General features: G+C 42.1%; 1 protein-coding gene across 8 annotated transcripts in view; it reads left to right on the top strand.

Moving 5' to 3' along the window:
• The window catches only part of plecb (plectin b), an 88,030-nt gene that overhangs the window by 56,937 nt on the left and 14,897 nt on the right, over positions 1-16,196 (top strand). For 5 of the 8 annotated variants that reach the window (XM_026371331.1, XM_026371327.1, XM_026371325.1 and 2 more), the window contains 28 exons: positions 1,497-1,586; positions 2,963-3,040; positions 3,161-3,265; positions 4,360-4,526; positions 7,058-7,173; positions 7,297-7,400; positions 7,918-8,037; positions 8,331-8,426; positions 8,522-8,649; positions 9,277-9,370; positions 9,578-9,732; positions 9,843-10,167; positions 10,261-10,338; positions 10,445-10,606; positions 10,693-10,797; positions 10,997-11,092; positions 11,192-11,317; positions 11,441-11,593; positions 11,687-11,841; positions 11,956-12,082; positions 12,213-12,396; positions 13,080-13,237; positions 13,821-13,999; positions 14,092-14,230; positions 14,335-14,691; positions 14,789-14,872; positions 14,969-15,073; positions 15,203-15,301. In XM_026371331.1, coding sequence (XP_026227116.1) covers positions 1,497-1,586; positions 2,963-3,040; positions 3,161-3,265; positions 4,360-4,526; positions 7,058-7,173; positions 7,297-7,400; positions 7,918-8,037; positions 8,331-8,426; positions 8,522-8,649; positions 9,277-9,370; positions 9,578-9,732; positions 9,843-10,167; positions 10,261-10,338; positions 10,445-10,606; positions 10,693-10,797; positions 10,997-11,092; positions 11,192-11,317; positions 11,441-11,593; positions 11,687-11,841; positions 11,956-12,082; positions 12,213-12,396; positions 13,080-13,237; positions 13,821-13,999; positions 14,092-14,230; positions 14,335-14,691; positions 14,789-14,872; positions 14,969-15,073; positions 15,203-15,301 — 3,885 coding nt within the window. The remainder of the gene's footprint in view (positions 1-1,496; positions 1,587-2,962; positions 3,041-3,160; positions 3,266-4,359; positions 4,527-7,057; positions 7,174-7,296; positions 7,401-7,917; positions 8,038-8,330; positions 8,427-8,521; positions 8,650-9,276; positions 9,371-9,577; positions 9,733-9,842; positions 10,168-10,260; positions 10,339-10,444; positions 10,607-10,692; positions 10,798-10,996; positions 11,093-11,191; positions 11,318-11,440; positions 11,594-11,686; positions 11,842-11,955; positions 12,083-12,212; positions 12,397-13,079; positions 13,238-13,820; positions 14,000-14,091; positions 14,231-14,334; positions 14,692-14,788; positions 14,873-14,968; positions 15,074-15,202; positions 15,302-16,196) is intronic. The other 3 variants (XM_026371326.1, XM_026371332.1, XM_026371329.1) reach the window with 1 other exon arrangement.

Raw genomic sequence — 16,196 nt, 5'->3', positions numbered from 1 at the left:
GAAATTCATCTTGAAAGGTTTACAGGGCAGCTCTTTTTTTACTCTGAGAGGGCAATTTGTAGCGTCACGCCTACAGCACCTTTCAGTTGATCACATGAAGCACGGCCACAGCCTCTTTAGTACAAAGTAATTGAGGGGTGTTAATAGATTACTCTTGAGTACACCCCAAAGAGACAGACTACTGGATAATCCTAAAATTCTTCATCTGAATACGGGAAATGAACAATCATACTGCTGTATGGTGGATATGAATGATTAAACACACTCATTTCCAGTGTGTGCACAGTGAACCCTAGTGGCCACAGTGTTGATGACTTTCACTACCCTAAAAGCCAAGCTGTATCCTCAGCTCTGCTCTGCAGGCAGGGAGGAGCAAATCAAAGGTTGGATAACTCAGTTGACACTCTCACCAACTTAAATCAGCCACTGTTGTAACTTGCATGGGAAATTTCCCCTCCATGTCTCTCCCATGGCCAAACACACCCAGTAGAGCGCTGACTTTAGCTGAAGGCTGCAGTGAGATGCCTATTTAAACTATCCTGTTTCATCCTCCTTCTTCACATACCATCATGTTCATTGAATCGCCTACATTTTACTTCTATTTAAATCATTGTTATTCATTTCACAATCGTTCTTTTCTGTCTTCATCCTCTTTTTTTTTCCATCCTTTACCTTTCTCCATTACTCCATGTTCTCATTCATTCATCTTGGCCCAGCATCGGAGGGGAGAGGTAGGTACAGTGTCAGCATGTTTGAGCAGGACAGGCAGTCTGTCAGTGTCTGGCTTGCATGGAGACTGTTCCTTCCCTCATTTGTTTCTCCACCTGTCTCCTCACATTTTCTCTCTCCCACAGTGTGTGGTTGAAATCACAATGAGCAAAACATCCTATTTTTGACTGTAAAGAGTAAAACACCATCTTAAAATAGGCAGTTTTGTGTTTGTAGCACCAACAAGGGCACCTTTGTTACACCACTGACCTGCTTTTTGTTCACAGTCCCATCCATCACATGTCAGGGATGACTGCTGCCGTTTGGCATTTGGAGTCCAAACTGCTTGGCTTACGGCTATGCATTCCTGACCTGTGTAGAATTGTACTTGTGGAGAGAACGCTTTGGGCACTGCAGAAAGACTTTTATAACACAGCTTGGTAGCAAATTTAGAATCAGTACAATGACCTCTTTCAACTGAGACAATAGTCATTTTAAGATCATGAAATCCAAGCTTGTCATTTGGCCATCATTTCTGTATGACCAGGGGTAGCATGTTGCCAGACCAATTCTCAGCTTGTCTTTCAGTACAAAACCCTGGAGACCATGCATCGCATTGCGGCCATTAACAGCCTATTTTCTGAAGATAAGATCAGAAACTGCACCAACTATCAGTGACTGGTTCTAGAGTTAGTAGAGCAGCTCTCCTCAGGAGAGACGTGTGGTCCTTTCTGTGCTTGGGTCCAGACTTCTAACTAAAATAATGTCTTTTTGGTGTCTCCTGGCAGTCACAGCGTCACGTAACAGACCTGTATGAAGACCTACGAGATGGACATAACCTGATCTCTCTGTTGGAGGTCCTGTCTGGGGAAACACTGGTGAGTATGGCTCTGAGCGTGGTGTACACCTCAGCTACGCATTTACTTACCTCGAGCATCTTCCATCCTCCACACCAAAACCTAATCCAGACTAATTACATTATAATTAGTAATAATAATTACATTACATTAGGAGTGCTTAACTTAAGTGATCCTAAAACAAGTTGTTAGTCACAGGCTTAACCTGAGCTGAACTTTGCTAAACAGACTTACTAACCCCTGAGTCTGTGATGTCTTTCTCTGACTTGCCTTGCTCAGACACCTCATGTATTACGGCCTTTACCCAGCTCAAATCTCAAAGCTTACACACAACATTCATTTCAAAGCCAACATCAGGATGCTGTAACATATGTCCTTGGTCCTTGGCTTTGCACAGAAGCTTCTCTGCTGCTGTTGTCCATCGCTCTGCTCATCTTCTGAGTGCTTCCATAGTCTAAACACATTAACGCCACTTTGGCCTGTGTGTGTGTGTGTGTGTGTGTGTTCTAACTTTTTATCTATCTGACCTATGGTTCTTCTTTCCTACTCTTCCTCTTCTTCTTCCTCCTCTCCCTCGACTCCTTCCTTTAACCTTCCTCTGTGTTTTCTGATCTTTGCCGTGACTTGCCTCCTCTCTTTGCCCTGCTCTTGCTGGGCCAAGCTGAGGGAGAGAGACGTGGTCAGGAGTGTTCGCTTGGTGAGTGGCTTTGTTAGTTGCAATAGACATGTTCCTGTTTTTTCAGACTTCAGTGATTTGGCTCTGCATGGTAACTTGTTTGCATTTGCTGGCTTTTTCCTTTCTGTCATCCTTGCTTGCTTTACCTTTAAATACTCTTTGCATTTTTGCTTTTTGAAATTCTTTTTTCTTTTTTATATTTTTTGGGAACCTTGTCTTTAGTTTTACTTTACATTTTATTGCAGACTGGTGTATTGATTTACATGCATTTGAAATTCAAAAGACAAAAGATTTTGTGCAACACCAGCGTGGCTTAGCCTGCCATCATTGGATGGAATAAATCATGCAAAACCCTGTTATTGGCTCAGCCGATGCAAATCCCCACTGCTGAAATTAGGTATACTAAAGGCTTTTTTTACATGCCTCATGTTCCCTTTTGACCTCTTTGTGGGATAGTGATGAAGAACAGGACTAAGCCTAGAAAGCAGTAAGAAAATCAACACAGAATACAGTATCTATGGGTATAATATAAACTGAACCCATCCATCTTCACGCATTCTTCAGTTTTAGTCATCCCACATTTGTTTTTCAGTTTTTCTTCTTATCCATTGGCCGTTTTGATCGGATGCTTTCCACCATCCAAAAACCATCAGTAGTCCAGTACAGTCTGGTGCATATCACGTAACTAATCACCCTTTTATTGTTTCTTTGTCCTCTGCAGCCCAGGGAGAAAGGCCGCATGCGATTCCACAAACTGCAGAATGTACAGATAGCACTGGATTTCCTCAAACATCGGCAGGTACGACTGCTAAAATTCTATGTTGAATTTTGAAAACATGGCTACGCAGTGAAAATCCCTTGTATCTGTGTATTCGGGGGGGATGTTATAAGCACTGATATGACTGTTTTGTTTTCCCAGGTCAAGCTGGTTAACATCAGAAATGATGACATAGCCGATGGAAACCCCAAGCTGACTTTGGGGTTAATATGGACCATCATCCTCCACTTCCAGGTCTCCTCCTCAGTCAGTGTTGTGTTTTTATCATATTATCGCTCAATACCTCTGTCTCTGGGATCTGCACCTGTCAGCTGCCATTTCTCATCTCCTTGGAACAATCAGAGGGGATTCTGCTCTTCAAAATTCATCTCAATAAGCACATTGTCTAATCAAAGATGGGATAATTCATACCAGATTCTTAGAGGTGGTTAGGGCTATCATGACATACTAACACGGCAGCCAAGTATTTAGTGTCCTGTGAAGAATTCATGCACAGTATAATAAAAAACAATCAGGGTGCATAGGTATGAGTCACTCTCCCAAAGGGAGGGTGTGTCAGACTCAGATTTTGTTGACGTTAAGCAACCACATCCCATAAACCCAGGCCTTTTGCTGCTTTTCCCGTGTATGCCAGTGTATCGAGGGAGAAATCCCTAGGCATCGGCCTAATGGGCCGAGCCACACCCTCTAATATCAGATTCAAGTTGCAAAAAAGATGTGGCTTGGCATACAAAATAAAAGACAGAGTGGTGCGGTTTGGAGAGATGCTCTGGTGAAGTAGCTATTGTGCCCTGTTAATAAAAACAATTTTCCCAGAGTCTTTATACTATTATAGGATAGAAATAGAAGATAGCTGGGATGGGGTTGCCAGTTAGTCATAAAGATCAAGGGGCCAGTAAAATTACCTTCTTACCATAAATCGTATGATTACACCAAATTAATTTTATCTACACAGAAAAGAACAATATTCAGTAGGCTCTGAAGTAAGCAGACGTTCACGTGTACACACAAACACACACAAAATGGAAAACCTGATGCCTATGAGTCATCTTTCCTATCCTGAAATTTGGATTCCACAGACACAGTGGCATTTTCCCAGGCAGAACTCATGTAACACTTCAATTAATACTACACTGACAGACAGTTCAACCAAGAAAGATATCAAGTCAATCAAATGTCGATGCCATATACCAGACTACCTTATCGGTGTTGGGTAATTAAATTGACATGGCACGTTTTGGTTTCCACTAATGACTAATTTTTTCTACATTCCATCAGTATTTTCTACAAATCTTCTGCTCTCCTATTGGTTAACATCCTGTCTGTATATGTTGTCTCAGATCTCAGATATTCAGGTCAATGGCCAGTCTGAGGACATGACAGCCAAGGAGAAGCTGCTGCTCTGGTCCCAGAGGATGACGGAGGGCTACCAGGGCATCCGCTGTGACAACTTCACCACCAGCTGGAGGGACGGCAAACTCTTCAATGCTGTCATCCACAAGAACTAGTGAGTGTGGCCACTTTGTTGCACAAATGTAATGATAATCCTGGAGCTGAAAAAAGAGGCATGGTTTTATTTTGTGACATTGTGCGATCCCACCCACTGAGATGCTAGGTCTTGTCTTGACAGATCATCATCATATGCAGGATTGGAACCATGGCATGCTTTCTAATGCCAGATTATGCCTCATAATATCAGACTGTAGTTAAATTCTGCTCTTGGCGTTGACTAGATGTGTCTAATCCTCAACTAAATTTAGACATGACCTGGCTTTTTATGGTATCATATCGGATTATTGTTTTATTATTTATTTATTGGAAAGACCATTAGTTGTATGTTATAGATTTGATATTGCAGAGCTTCTTTATATCTATATGTGCCATGCTGCGCTTCTTTTCTCATTCTCCTTCAATAAATCTGTCTTAATGCTTCACTTTGAATGTTTGAGGCCTTAGGGCTACAAATACCTCTGGTAGGCGTTGACTATGAGTAATACTGTATCTCCTTTGGTGCTGGGTTAAAATAATAATTCCTTTATTAAATATGATTAGCTTATTAAATTGGTGGGAACACAGTATTAAAAAGTGAAATCAAAACATCAAAATACGCTCATTCCCACTAAGCTGTTGTGAGTCTTTGCAGTAGAATTAGTGGGTAAGGGTTAGCTTTGTGTGGTGGCATTCTGGGAAATGAATGTGCATTTATTTCTCAGGAAGATTTGTCAATACAATTTGCCGTTGGTTGGTTTTCTTTTCAGGTGATATAACAAAGGGACTCACACAGAGTCCAGAAAGCAAATAGAAGAGGTATTAGATGAGTGAAAGTTAAATGCTTGCAAAGATGTAGTTATTTAGAGCTTTCACACTAGAAAGAAAGAAAGAGATGCCTGCAGGGACAAGTTTTCTTAAACTTGAGCGTGTATCTGCCTTTTCTTTCTCCTTTTTTCCTTTTTTTTTTTTGGAGATACCTGAGACTGGATTAGCACTGCCTTTCATAAAGGTCAGGGGTGTGGTGTATGGGCGTAACTGTGTTATATGAAAACTGTGGTGTCACTTCGTGCCTAGGTATATCTCAGGGTATCCGAGTGTGGAATACTGTACGCGTTCATTCAGACCAATTTTTCCCAATTATCTATAGTTTATGTAGATGTGTGAAGGTTTACAAATGGGATTTACGTAACTAGCAGTTGAATTTTCATGTAGAAAAGCTTGATGAAAGCAGTAACTTGGCTGTACCACTAGGAGGCTTTGTCATTTCACCAGCTCTGCAGAAGGATTAAAAGGATCTTCAAATGATTATAAGACATGAGACAATGCACGGGGTGGATTTATATGCAACCATCTAAAGATTGGTTGACTGACTGACTGCAGCACCACAGCCTTTTTTACTGGGGAAGGACCTGCAGATTTTAAGATGCTCAATCTAAAGAAGAAGTCAAAGCAGAAGAAGGGAAGCGTGGGCTTCACTGGTCGTGTGTCCCAATCTGTCAGCGACATGGACAACCGTGTGGTCATGTTGTGTGAGGATATCCCATCAGAGGGGTCCTCCTGGGACTCAGGGTGGGGTTCGAGCAGCTCGGGGATCCGCTCTAGCAGTGATGAACTGGGCCACGGATGGAGGTCTCATAGCTTTCACGGAAGAGAGGCCGAGATGATGAGCAGCACCCCTAGGTCAATGAAGCAGTACTCTGTTCGTGAAATCCGCCATGTGAAGCCTTCTACTGTTTATGGACAAAATGAGGGCCATTCCACTCTGTGCATCAGAGAGCTGTATGAGTCTGCTTCTAAAGTTCATTACTAACTATCACCATTAGCTTATTGTGTATTTGTATGCATTTGGTAATGTATTTAAACTGCTACAATGTGGTACTGGTAGACATAGTTCTTCAATGTATTTCAAGTATGCGTGCACACATTAGAGGGCATGCTGCTCTGATCCCTGGAGGATGTGAACTTTTGTCTCTTCTAAGTCAAGTTGTGGCTGGCTGCCGACTTAAAAAGTGTCAGCTTAATGCGTTAGCTGCTTTATGAATTACATTCCACTTATAGATGCTCTGACATCTGCCAGAGTCAAACACCCAGAGGACAAAAAGGCAGGTGTTGGTACAGTTTTGTCAGAAAGTGTACAGATGTGCTCTTTTGCAGCATATAGCCATTGGCAGAAGGTCTTCAAAACCCTTTCACTGCTAATATATTGCATATCATACCATGTCAGTGTGCAGGCCTGCACAGACTTAATTAATTCATATGTGTGACATTTAGCCTGCCATTATGAGCCATTCAAGTTCAGTTTAATTTTTAATTTTCTTGATGTTGGTGTCATGTGCAATAGGCTCTGGATACATGTATGTACCAGTATATGCATCAAAAGTACGTAATGTTACTTTTCTCACATCTCCGATACAAGGGTAACATGTGGTACTTTTATGAAAACTCTTTGGGAATGTATCTACTTATACTATAGATAATAGTCAGGCCCAGCACTGAACTCAAAGAGAGTCTGTTGACGACTGACCATCCATTTCTGTGTTCTTCTAGTCCCAGACTCATTGACATGGGCAAAGTGTACCGACAAACCAACCTGGAGAACCTGGAACAGGCCTTCAATGTAGCGGAGAGAGACCTGGGAGTGACACGCCTACTGGACCCTGAAGGTAAAACTATTATTGTCAGACTTGTTTGTTTATTCTTATAATAATGTAGCTGTGCAATAATAATTAATTAGCAACACGCCATAATGAGATGGCACATAACACAACTTCACCTTATCCTTCCAGATGTCGATGTTGCACATCCTGATGAGAAGTCCATCATCACTTATGTATCATCCTTGTATGACGCCATGCCTCGTGGTGACGTGCATGATGGCAGCAGTGCTAATGTAAGTACAATGTGGTTTATGAACCTTATCTAAAATATTCAGGGTAATGCAATTGATTGCTCCAATGTGATTGGATTGAATGCTTGATCACATTTAATAAAAACTGAAAGGGCATGTGACTCTTAAATAAACTTAAGTGTGCCGCATTTTTCACTGCTACCAGAACTTCAAAGAGCAACAGAAGTCTTGTGAACCTGAGGAGACTGATGGAAGGAAATTGGCAGCTTGTGGTGTTTACAGTGCAAAAGCCAAATATGACTCATATGTCACACATTTGTTCGCTAACTGTAAAATCTATTTCATGGTAGATTATACAGTCTCGTGAATGCTGGGGATTGTTATCAACTATGTCTGCTTTCGGACTCCTTGTCCACTCACACAGGGGCTGGATTGTTGCAGCCTAATAGAGTTTAGCATGGTCTCTAAGTGATCGAACATTGAGACACGAGAGAAGAAGAGCCCTCCTGTCTGTTGTTGTTAACTTCCCAGCTAATTTTTCTTGCTGTGCTGGCTGCAGGAGCTAGAGCTGCGCTGGCGGGAGTACTACGAGCTAGTGACTCTACTGATCCAGTGGATCCGCCACCATGTTGTGATCTTTGAGGAGAGGCAGTTCCCTGCCAGCTACGAGGAGATCGAGGTGAGTCGATGTGCTGTTGATTAGCAGATAATATGCCAGAGCTTTAACCTCGTCTACGTTGTGATACTGAAGTGCTGGTGCTGAAGTCAAAAGGCAGAGCATGTTGGACTTAATCCTCAGGAGAACCAGGTGGCACCTCACTTTATGCAGAGCATTACAGCTGCAGCACAGTGTGGTTCTTTAATGTGCACATACACATTTAGGATTGTACAAGTTAGAAGGATTACAACTTCAAATAAATAAAAAAACGAGATATTAATTGCAAATGTTTCTTCCGTGTACCTTTTCTGTAGCTTCTTTGGCGCCAGTTCTTAAAGTTTAAGGAGACGGAGCTGCCAGTGAAAGAGTCTGACAAAACCCGGTCTAAGCAAATCTACCAGACATTTGAGGCAAGCTCACTCATGTATCATTTCATGTTATACCACATTCATTGGTTTCCTGTTGTGATTAATGACTGACACGTTGCACCTCTACTTGCTCACAGAGTGCTGTGCATGCCGGTCAGGTGAAAGTCCCTCCAGGTTACCATCCCATTGATGTGGAGAAGGAATGGGGTCGACTCCATGTTGCTATCCTCGAGAGAGAGCGGCTTTTAAGGATAGAGTTTGAAAGGTGAGCAATAATAAGGTGTTTGGAATAATGTAAAGTTTCAGTTGTACTAAATTTACTGAAACAATAGATGCAGCAGAAGCAAAGACAGAGCTGTACAGAAGAGCGAGGAATAATGAGAAGACTGTGGCGACACACTGCAGAAATGGAATGGGTTCCTGTCACAAGACCCGTCCGGTCTGATAGAGTTGTTTATGGCTCCGACTTCTGGAATGAGTGAACCAGCAGACTGGATGTCTTTGTCAGAAAACGGAGACATTTTTGTCTCACTGTGAGCTGCTTAGTGGCAGAGTATTTCCCTAAGACACAGTGGGAGTGTGAGAAGAACAGTCTCTCGTGTAGAACTTTAATCCATGTTCGATTTAGAAATGGCGTTTGTGACTGACCCACATAAACTGGAGTACTTGCTGCTACGCAGGTGGCCGTGAGTTACTACATCATGCTAGTCTAAATGTTATGCAGCTGTGTAGTAGGTTTTTAGACCAGTAAAGGATGGGGATGTTAACTAGTGTGTTCTCAACAATATATATATTGAAAAAAAAAGGATTGTATATTCTAATCTAATCTTCTGCTACAACCTTAGAAGCTATCCAGGTTTATTACAATTGTATTTTATTTGATGTTCTCTAGACTTGAGAGACTCCAGAGAATAGTTGGAAAAGTCCAGATGGAGTCAGGATCGTGTGATGAGCAACTCAGCCACCTGGAGTCCCTGCTGCAGACGGTGAGTCCTGGATGAGGACTATGTAGACACAGAATAATGGACAAACATCATGTTTGTTAGGCAGTGAGACTCGTTAATTCCATAGTTCAAGGATCCTGATTGTCCTCAAATCTTTTCATATGCTAAACTAATATTTGACAGTTTGTGGATGTAGCAGTGTACACTTGTGTCATTTGAAAAGAAGATTGACTTGTTTCTTCCCTCCAGGACATTCGTCTGCTTAACGCAGGGAAACCTCCTCAGCACACGGCAGAGGTGGACAGAGAGCTGAACAAGGCAGACAACACAATTCGTCTGCTCTTCAATGATGTACAAATACTCAAGGATGGGCGCCACCCTCGGGCTGAAGAGATGTATCGCAGGTGGGGGCCATATGTTTTACATTCAAGTCGTCTTTTAAAACAATGCACCTTATTCAACAGCAGTTCAAGCATGTCAGCCAAGCACTGAAAAACATTTTTCGTCTCCACAGGGTCTTCCGAATCCATGAGCGCCTGGTGAACCTGCGCAGCGATTACAACCTTCGTCTGAAGTCCGCTGCGACTCCTGTCCTGGCTAGCCATTTAAGTCCCACTCAATCGCAATCCAGCATGAAGGTCCGTCCTGAGTTTGATGACGTCACCCTGCGCTACGTCCAAGATCTCCTGGAGTGGGTAGAGGAGAACCAGCGTCGCATTGATGAAGCTGAGTGGGGATCTGATCAACCCTCTGTGGAGTCCCAGCTGGGCAGCCACAGAGGCCTGCACCAGACTGTGGAGGACTTCCGATCCAAGATTGAACGGGCCAAGGCTGACGAGGTAGAAGTCCACCACCCAAAAAGATTACTGAACTGTCCTGACATTGTGTTTTTGATTCAAAAATAACTTTTGTTGCATATTTTGCATTATCAGGGCCAACTATCTCAAGTCAGTAGAGGGAAGTACAGAGAATACCTGGGAAGACTGGACCTTCAGTACGCCAAACTACTGGTGAATATTTCCATGTTCCAAATACTGATCTGTACTTTAATAGATTCACACTTGTTAGTATCTAAGTACAGACTTTTTAATCAGCTGTTGATATTTTTTTTTCCAGAACTCTTCCAAGTCCCGCTTAAGGAACTTGGATTCTCTCAATGCCTTTGTTAGCGCTGCCACTAAGGAACTGATGTGGTTAAATGACAAAGAGGAGGAGGAGGTCAACTTTGACTGGAGTGATAGAAACACCAACATGACTGCTAAGAAGGACAACTACTCCGTATGTCTTTATTGAAATCTTTATTGAAATGAATTAATTTTTTTTCTCCAAAGATGGTAACTAACTTTTCCATGTGCATTCTTCAGGGTCTCATGCGAGAGCTGGAACTGAGAGAAAAGAAGGTCAATGACATCCAGGCCTTGGGAGACAGACTTGTCAAGGATGGACATCCTGGCAAGAAGACAGTTGAGGTAATTACAACGTACTACTTACTAGTAGATACACCACACACACACACACACACACACACACACACACACACACACACACACACACACACACACACACACACACACACACACACACACACACACAAATCTATATACAGTGTAAAAGCTACTGAGTGAATCCTCATTTAATCCAATGCCATGTCTTATTTGTCCATTCCAGGCCTTCACAGCAGCTCTGCAGACTCAGTGGAGCTGGATCCTCCAGCTGTGCTGCTGTATTGAAGCTCATCTCAAAGAAAACACAGCCTACTACCAGGTATGGAACAGTGACAAAATAAGGATCCATCTGTAAACATCCATCATAAAACTAGGTTTTCACTTTCTCTGCTTCACATGTGATGTTTTTTTCTTGCAGTTCTTTGCTGATGTGAATGAAGCTCAGGACAAACTGAAAAAAATGCAAGAGAACATGAAAAAGAAATTCAGCTGCGATCACTCCACGACGGCCACGCGCCTGGAGGACCTGCTGCAGGATGCTGTTGTGAGTGATGACTGATTGCCTTAAACATATTTACAAGTGCATTAAGATGATGATGAAGTTTTCCTACTGCTCATGATTTGAGAATTATATTAACCTAATCCAGTTTGGTTTTGTTTTCAACAGGAAGAGAAAGAACAGCTAAATGAATTTAAGACCCTGGTGGCCGGCCTGAACAAGAGAGCTAAGTCCATCATCCAGCTGAAACCACGTAACCCCACCACCCCCATTAAAGGCAAACTGCCCATACAGGCGGTCTGTGACTTTAAGCAGCAGGAGGTAAGAACACCTGCTGGTCAAAGAGGTCATCGTCGTTATCCTGAGTTTGTCTTATTTAACATCTTTAACTCTTAATCCTGGATTCTGTTTCAGATTACTGTCCATAAAGGAGATGAGTGTGCCCTCCTCAACAACTCCCAGCCTTTCAAGTGGAAGGTCCTGAACCGCTCAGGAAATGAGGCGGTGGTGCCTTCTGTCTGCTTCATAGTACCTCCAGTCAACAAGGAGGCCGTAGACAGCGTGTCCAGGTGAGAAGATAGTACGGCAACATAAAAGTTGTCACCTCTGTGGCAGCTACGAGCCTGCTTGGTTTTAAGTCTTGCAGCTGTTTAAATGCTGTTTTTATTCCTGTCCTGCACCAGTCTGGAAGGAAGCCATCAACAAATGATAACCATGTGGCAGATCCTGCACACAGACATGAAGAGTTTGCTTTCATGGCAGTACCTGATGAGAGACTTCACACAGATACGCTCCTGGAACATCACCATGGTGGGTAGTGACATCTCCAAACCAAACCAAAAAAAAAAATCTGATTAAATCAGATTAGATTAGATTAAAGCATCAGTCTCCTGAAAGTGTGAATTCCACTCATTATGTCCTGCATCCTCATCCTGTGCAGTTAAAAACCATGAAACCAGAGGAATACAGGCTGATATTGAGGAACCTGGAGCTCCACTACCAGGATTTCATGCGTGACAGCCAGGACTCGAAGCTCTTCGGCCCTGATGACCGCATGCAGATCGAGGAGGACTACACCAAGTCAACCCAGCATTTTGACAACCTGCTTCGCTCCATGGAGAAAGGTGAATTAAGTTCCTCCTAAAACAGTTAGGGTAGGATCATTTACAGATATGTTAAAGGAACATACAAGTGTACTATATGGCAACTTTGTGCTGTCAATTCACCTTTCAGGAGTAATGGTTGTTAGGCGCAGAGGTGAGTGATGTAAAGAAAGTCAAAGCTACGGCTACTGCTCATCATACGTTTAAGCTTTGGATGTAAAATATAGTGTTTAACCACTAGTGTTTAATTTGGAGTCCTGTGTGACTGCATGTTGTTTTGGGTTCCAAGTAGCTTTTGTTTCTTTTTTGCAGTTCTGCTCCAAAATAAACTCAAGTACATTGTGCATTTTGTCATGCAGCAATATTGCCTTAGTGTGATTACAATGATATAAAATACTTGCTGTACATTGAATGCATTGAGTATACTGCAGTGGATATGTATTCGCATGTGTTTGAGACAACACATGAAGGACTGCATGAACAGTACGACTGTGCTAAAATGCACTGGAGTAGAGCAGTTGATTGAGAGTTGGAAAAAACAAAAACAAAACTGAGTGAACATTTCCTATCACATCAATATCGGTTTGCATACAGTACATGACAGCATATGATGTGTCATGTCAACAAAACGTTCGTCTTTTAGGCCAAATACACTTGTTTTCATTTTATTATTCCACTAAACTAATGCTCTTTCTTCTACACAGGTCAACAGGATGAGACTCTGTGTAAGAACTACATCTCTGAGGTCAAGGACTTGCGCCTGCGCATAGAAGACTGTGAGAATCGGACTGTGGCTCGCATACGCAAACCTATGGAAAAGGAGCCCCTGAAAGACTGTATTCAAAAGACAACAGAGCAGTCGGTACTGTATTCATTTTATGTGTGCTGAAGAAAAATCACATCCATGTCAAATAGATTTTTATATATTAACCTAATTACTATAAAACTAACAACACATCAGAGACACAGGCTTCTGTGCAGTATTTAATGTTGTGCGCCACTAGTTTGGAGTTGACAGGTCAGAGTATATGTTTGCATCATATTTGAAAGAAGGTTTTAAAACTGGCTGCAATGATACTGTGCTAGAATACGTGTAGTAGGGTGGAGAAGTGGTGAGGAAGTAAAGATTAAAGAAATTGAGATAGAGCTGCAGTCAGTGTAGGTTTGAAGCTGCTGCTGAGTGAGAGGTGCAGAGATTTCAGCCCAACCGGCTACATTCCTACTACAGCTGAACTGAGATTTGTTAAGATTCTGCAGAGTGCCTCTGGCCACTCCTTACACAAAAACATCCCATCACAGGTTCACTTAAATATTTAAGGTTTATTGCAGCATAGTATAAATCATGTAAAAGTCATCGCACTTCTTAGGGATTGTTGTCAGTTCTTTTGTTTTGCAAAATCGTATCGACTCTTTATTTTTAACTCTTTTCTTTCCCCGTTTTACAGAAAGTGCACGTGGAGCTTGATGGCCTCAAGAAGGACCTTGATAAGGTTTCTGTAAAGACACAAGACATCTTGAATTCCCCTCAGCCATCTGCCTCTGCTCCTGTGCTGCGATCAGAGCTTGACCTCACCGTCCAGAAGATGGATCATGCCCACATGCTCTCTTCCGTTTATCTCGAAAAGTGAGTCCACATTTACTTGCTCTTCAAAGATAGTACACCACTATCTAATTCCCCAGTGCCCTCTTTTATGGACTTATTGTTTCTTGCCCCAGGCTGAAGACTGTGGAAATGGTCATCCGTAACACGCAGGGTGCTGAGGGAGTTCTCAAGCAGTATGAGGACTCCCTGCGCGGCGTTCACACTGTGCCCAATGATGTCAAGGAAGTAGAGACTTACAGAACAAATCTAAGGGTAACATGATTATTTTGCTAGACATTAATCTGCATCTGTTTCTGATCATGTTGACCATGCTGGCTCACTGCTAATCCGCTTTTTGTTTTCTTTAAAACCTACAGAAAATGCGAGCTGAAGCTGAGGGTGAACAGCCAGTGTTTGATTCCCTGGAAGAGGAGCTGAAGAAAGCCTCTACTGTTAGTGACAAGATGTCTCGTGTGCACAGTGAGCGCGATGCTGAGCTCGACCAATACCGCCAGCACCTGTCAAGTCTCCAGGACCGCTGGAAGGCTGTGTTCACCCAAATCGACCTTCGCCAGAGGGAACTAGAGCAGCTGGGCCGCCAACTGGGCTACTACCGCGAAAGTTACGATTGGCTGATTCGCTGGATTGCAGACGCCAAGCAAAGGCAGGAAACCATCCAGGCTGTGCCCATCACTGACAGCAAAACTCTGAAAGAGCAGCTTGCCCAGGAGAAGGTATGCTGTGTATCACTTGACGTTATTCACATTCTTTTAATTGCATTCTCATTAAACTGGCGAGTTTAACTTTAAGTTTGAACCTTTTCCAAAACAGAAACTGCTGGAGGAGATTGAGAAGAACAAAGACAAAGTTGAGGAATGTCAAAAATATGCTAAAGCATACATTGATACCATCAAGGTGAGCGTTAAACTATATTCGTTTGCATTAGTCATGCAAATATTGAAATTTGGAGATTAGCTGTTAAAATAAAATCATCTGTATTTACTCCAATAGGACTACGAACTCCAGCTGGTTGCCTACAAAGCTCAGGTCGAGCCCCTTGTTTCCCCCTTGAAGAAAACCAAACTGGATTCTGCTTCTGACAACATCATTCAGGAGGCATGTTTTCCACAACCCTATACAACCAATACAATTTCTAGAAAATGCAGTATGATTAACGAGTACCACTGTGAACGTTATATTACATGTATAAAAACTGACTTTGTTGTTTCTTTCTCCCTGTAATAGTATGTAACACTGAGAACCAGGTACAGTGAACTGATGACTCTGACTAGTCAGTACATCAAGTTCATCACCGACACACAGCGCCGCTTGGAGGACGAGGAGGTGCGTGACAACTGTCCATGGGTCCCAAACAAACTAAATCCTAACATTACCCTAACCAATCAACCAATCACCAAACAAATTTACCTGCTGATCACCAAAATGCATGCACGCACGCACTTTGCTCTATGTCACACACATGTTACATTAATGTACGGGTGACAAATAGTTCCTTTGCAATGGGAATGCATGAAACATTGGCATGCTGTAGCTGGAACATATTCCATGGTGTCAGTAGTGAGCACACCAAGACATTAGGTTTGAGTGTGTTTACACTGAAGCAAATACAGTATCAAAGTTGATTATTTTCTTGGAAGCCTCACTGAGACTTATATAGAACTCTAAATGTGTAAAACTAGAAAGAATGAATAAAGCACAGTGTATGTTCATCCATGTATTAGATACTCCATTTCCATTAAGTTTGTGTTTTGTGCCATAACAGGGGAGTTCTTTTACTTCTGTTGATTTTCTTTTTCCCTCTTGTTCTTCCTGCCACTTTATTTTCTGAGGTTAAAATCAAAGTTAAGACTCAGCCTGGTTTCCCCTTTTTTTATTATACCTCCAGCCTCTGTTTACTACATTAACACAAGATTATTTTATAACTCTAATGTTGTGTTTCTTTACTTTTCTTAACTGCTTGCCAGTGCTTTGACATGATGAGTGCTTAACATGTTTGAGCAATTCAGAGGTAAATTTCAGGTACCTACTTTGCTCTATAATCATTTTGTCATCTCTCTGCATTTTCATGGCCTTTCGTTGCATATTTATTTTCTTGCCTTTACTGCAGCCTTTTATAGAATTATTGTAACATACAGTATTTTCTCCTAGTAACTACTACTTTCTCCCTACTTAAATATACTGTCTATATATGTTTTCTTATTGCACTTCAGTGCTGGTT

Source organism: Anabas testudineus, chromosome 16 (genome assembly GCF_900324465.2).
Source record: "Anabas testudineus chromosome 16, fAnaTes1.2, whole genome shotgun sequence".
In the NCBI taxonomy this organism is placed as follows: Eukaryota; Metazoa; Chordata; class Actinopteri; order Anabantiformes; family Anabantidae; genus Anabas; species Anabas testudineus.
The sequence above is the reverse complement of the archived record's forward strand: the minus strand, read 5'-3'. Positions and strand labels throughout refer to the sequence as shown.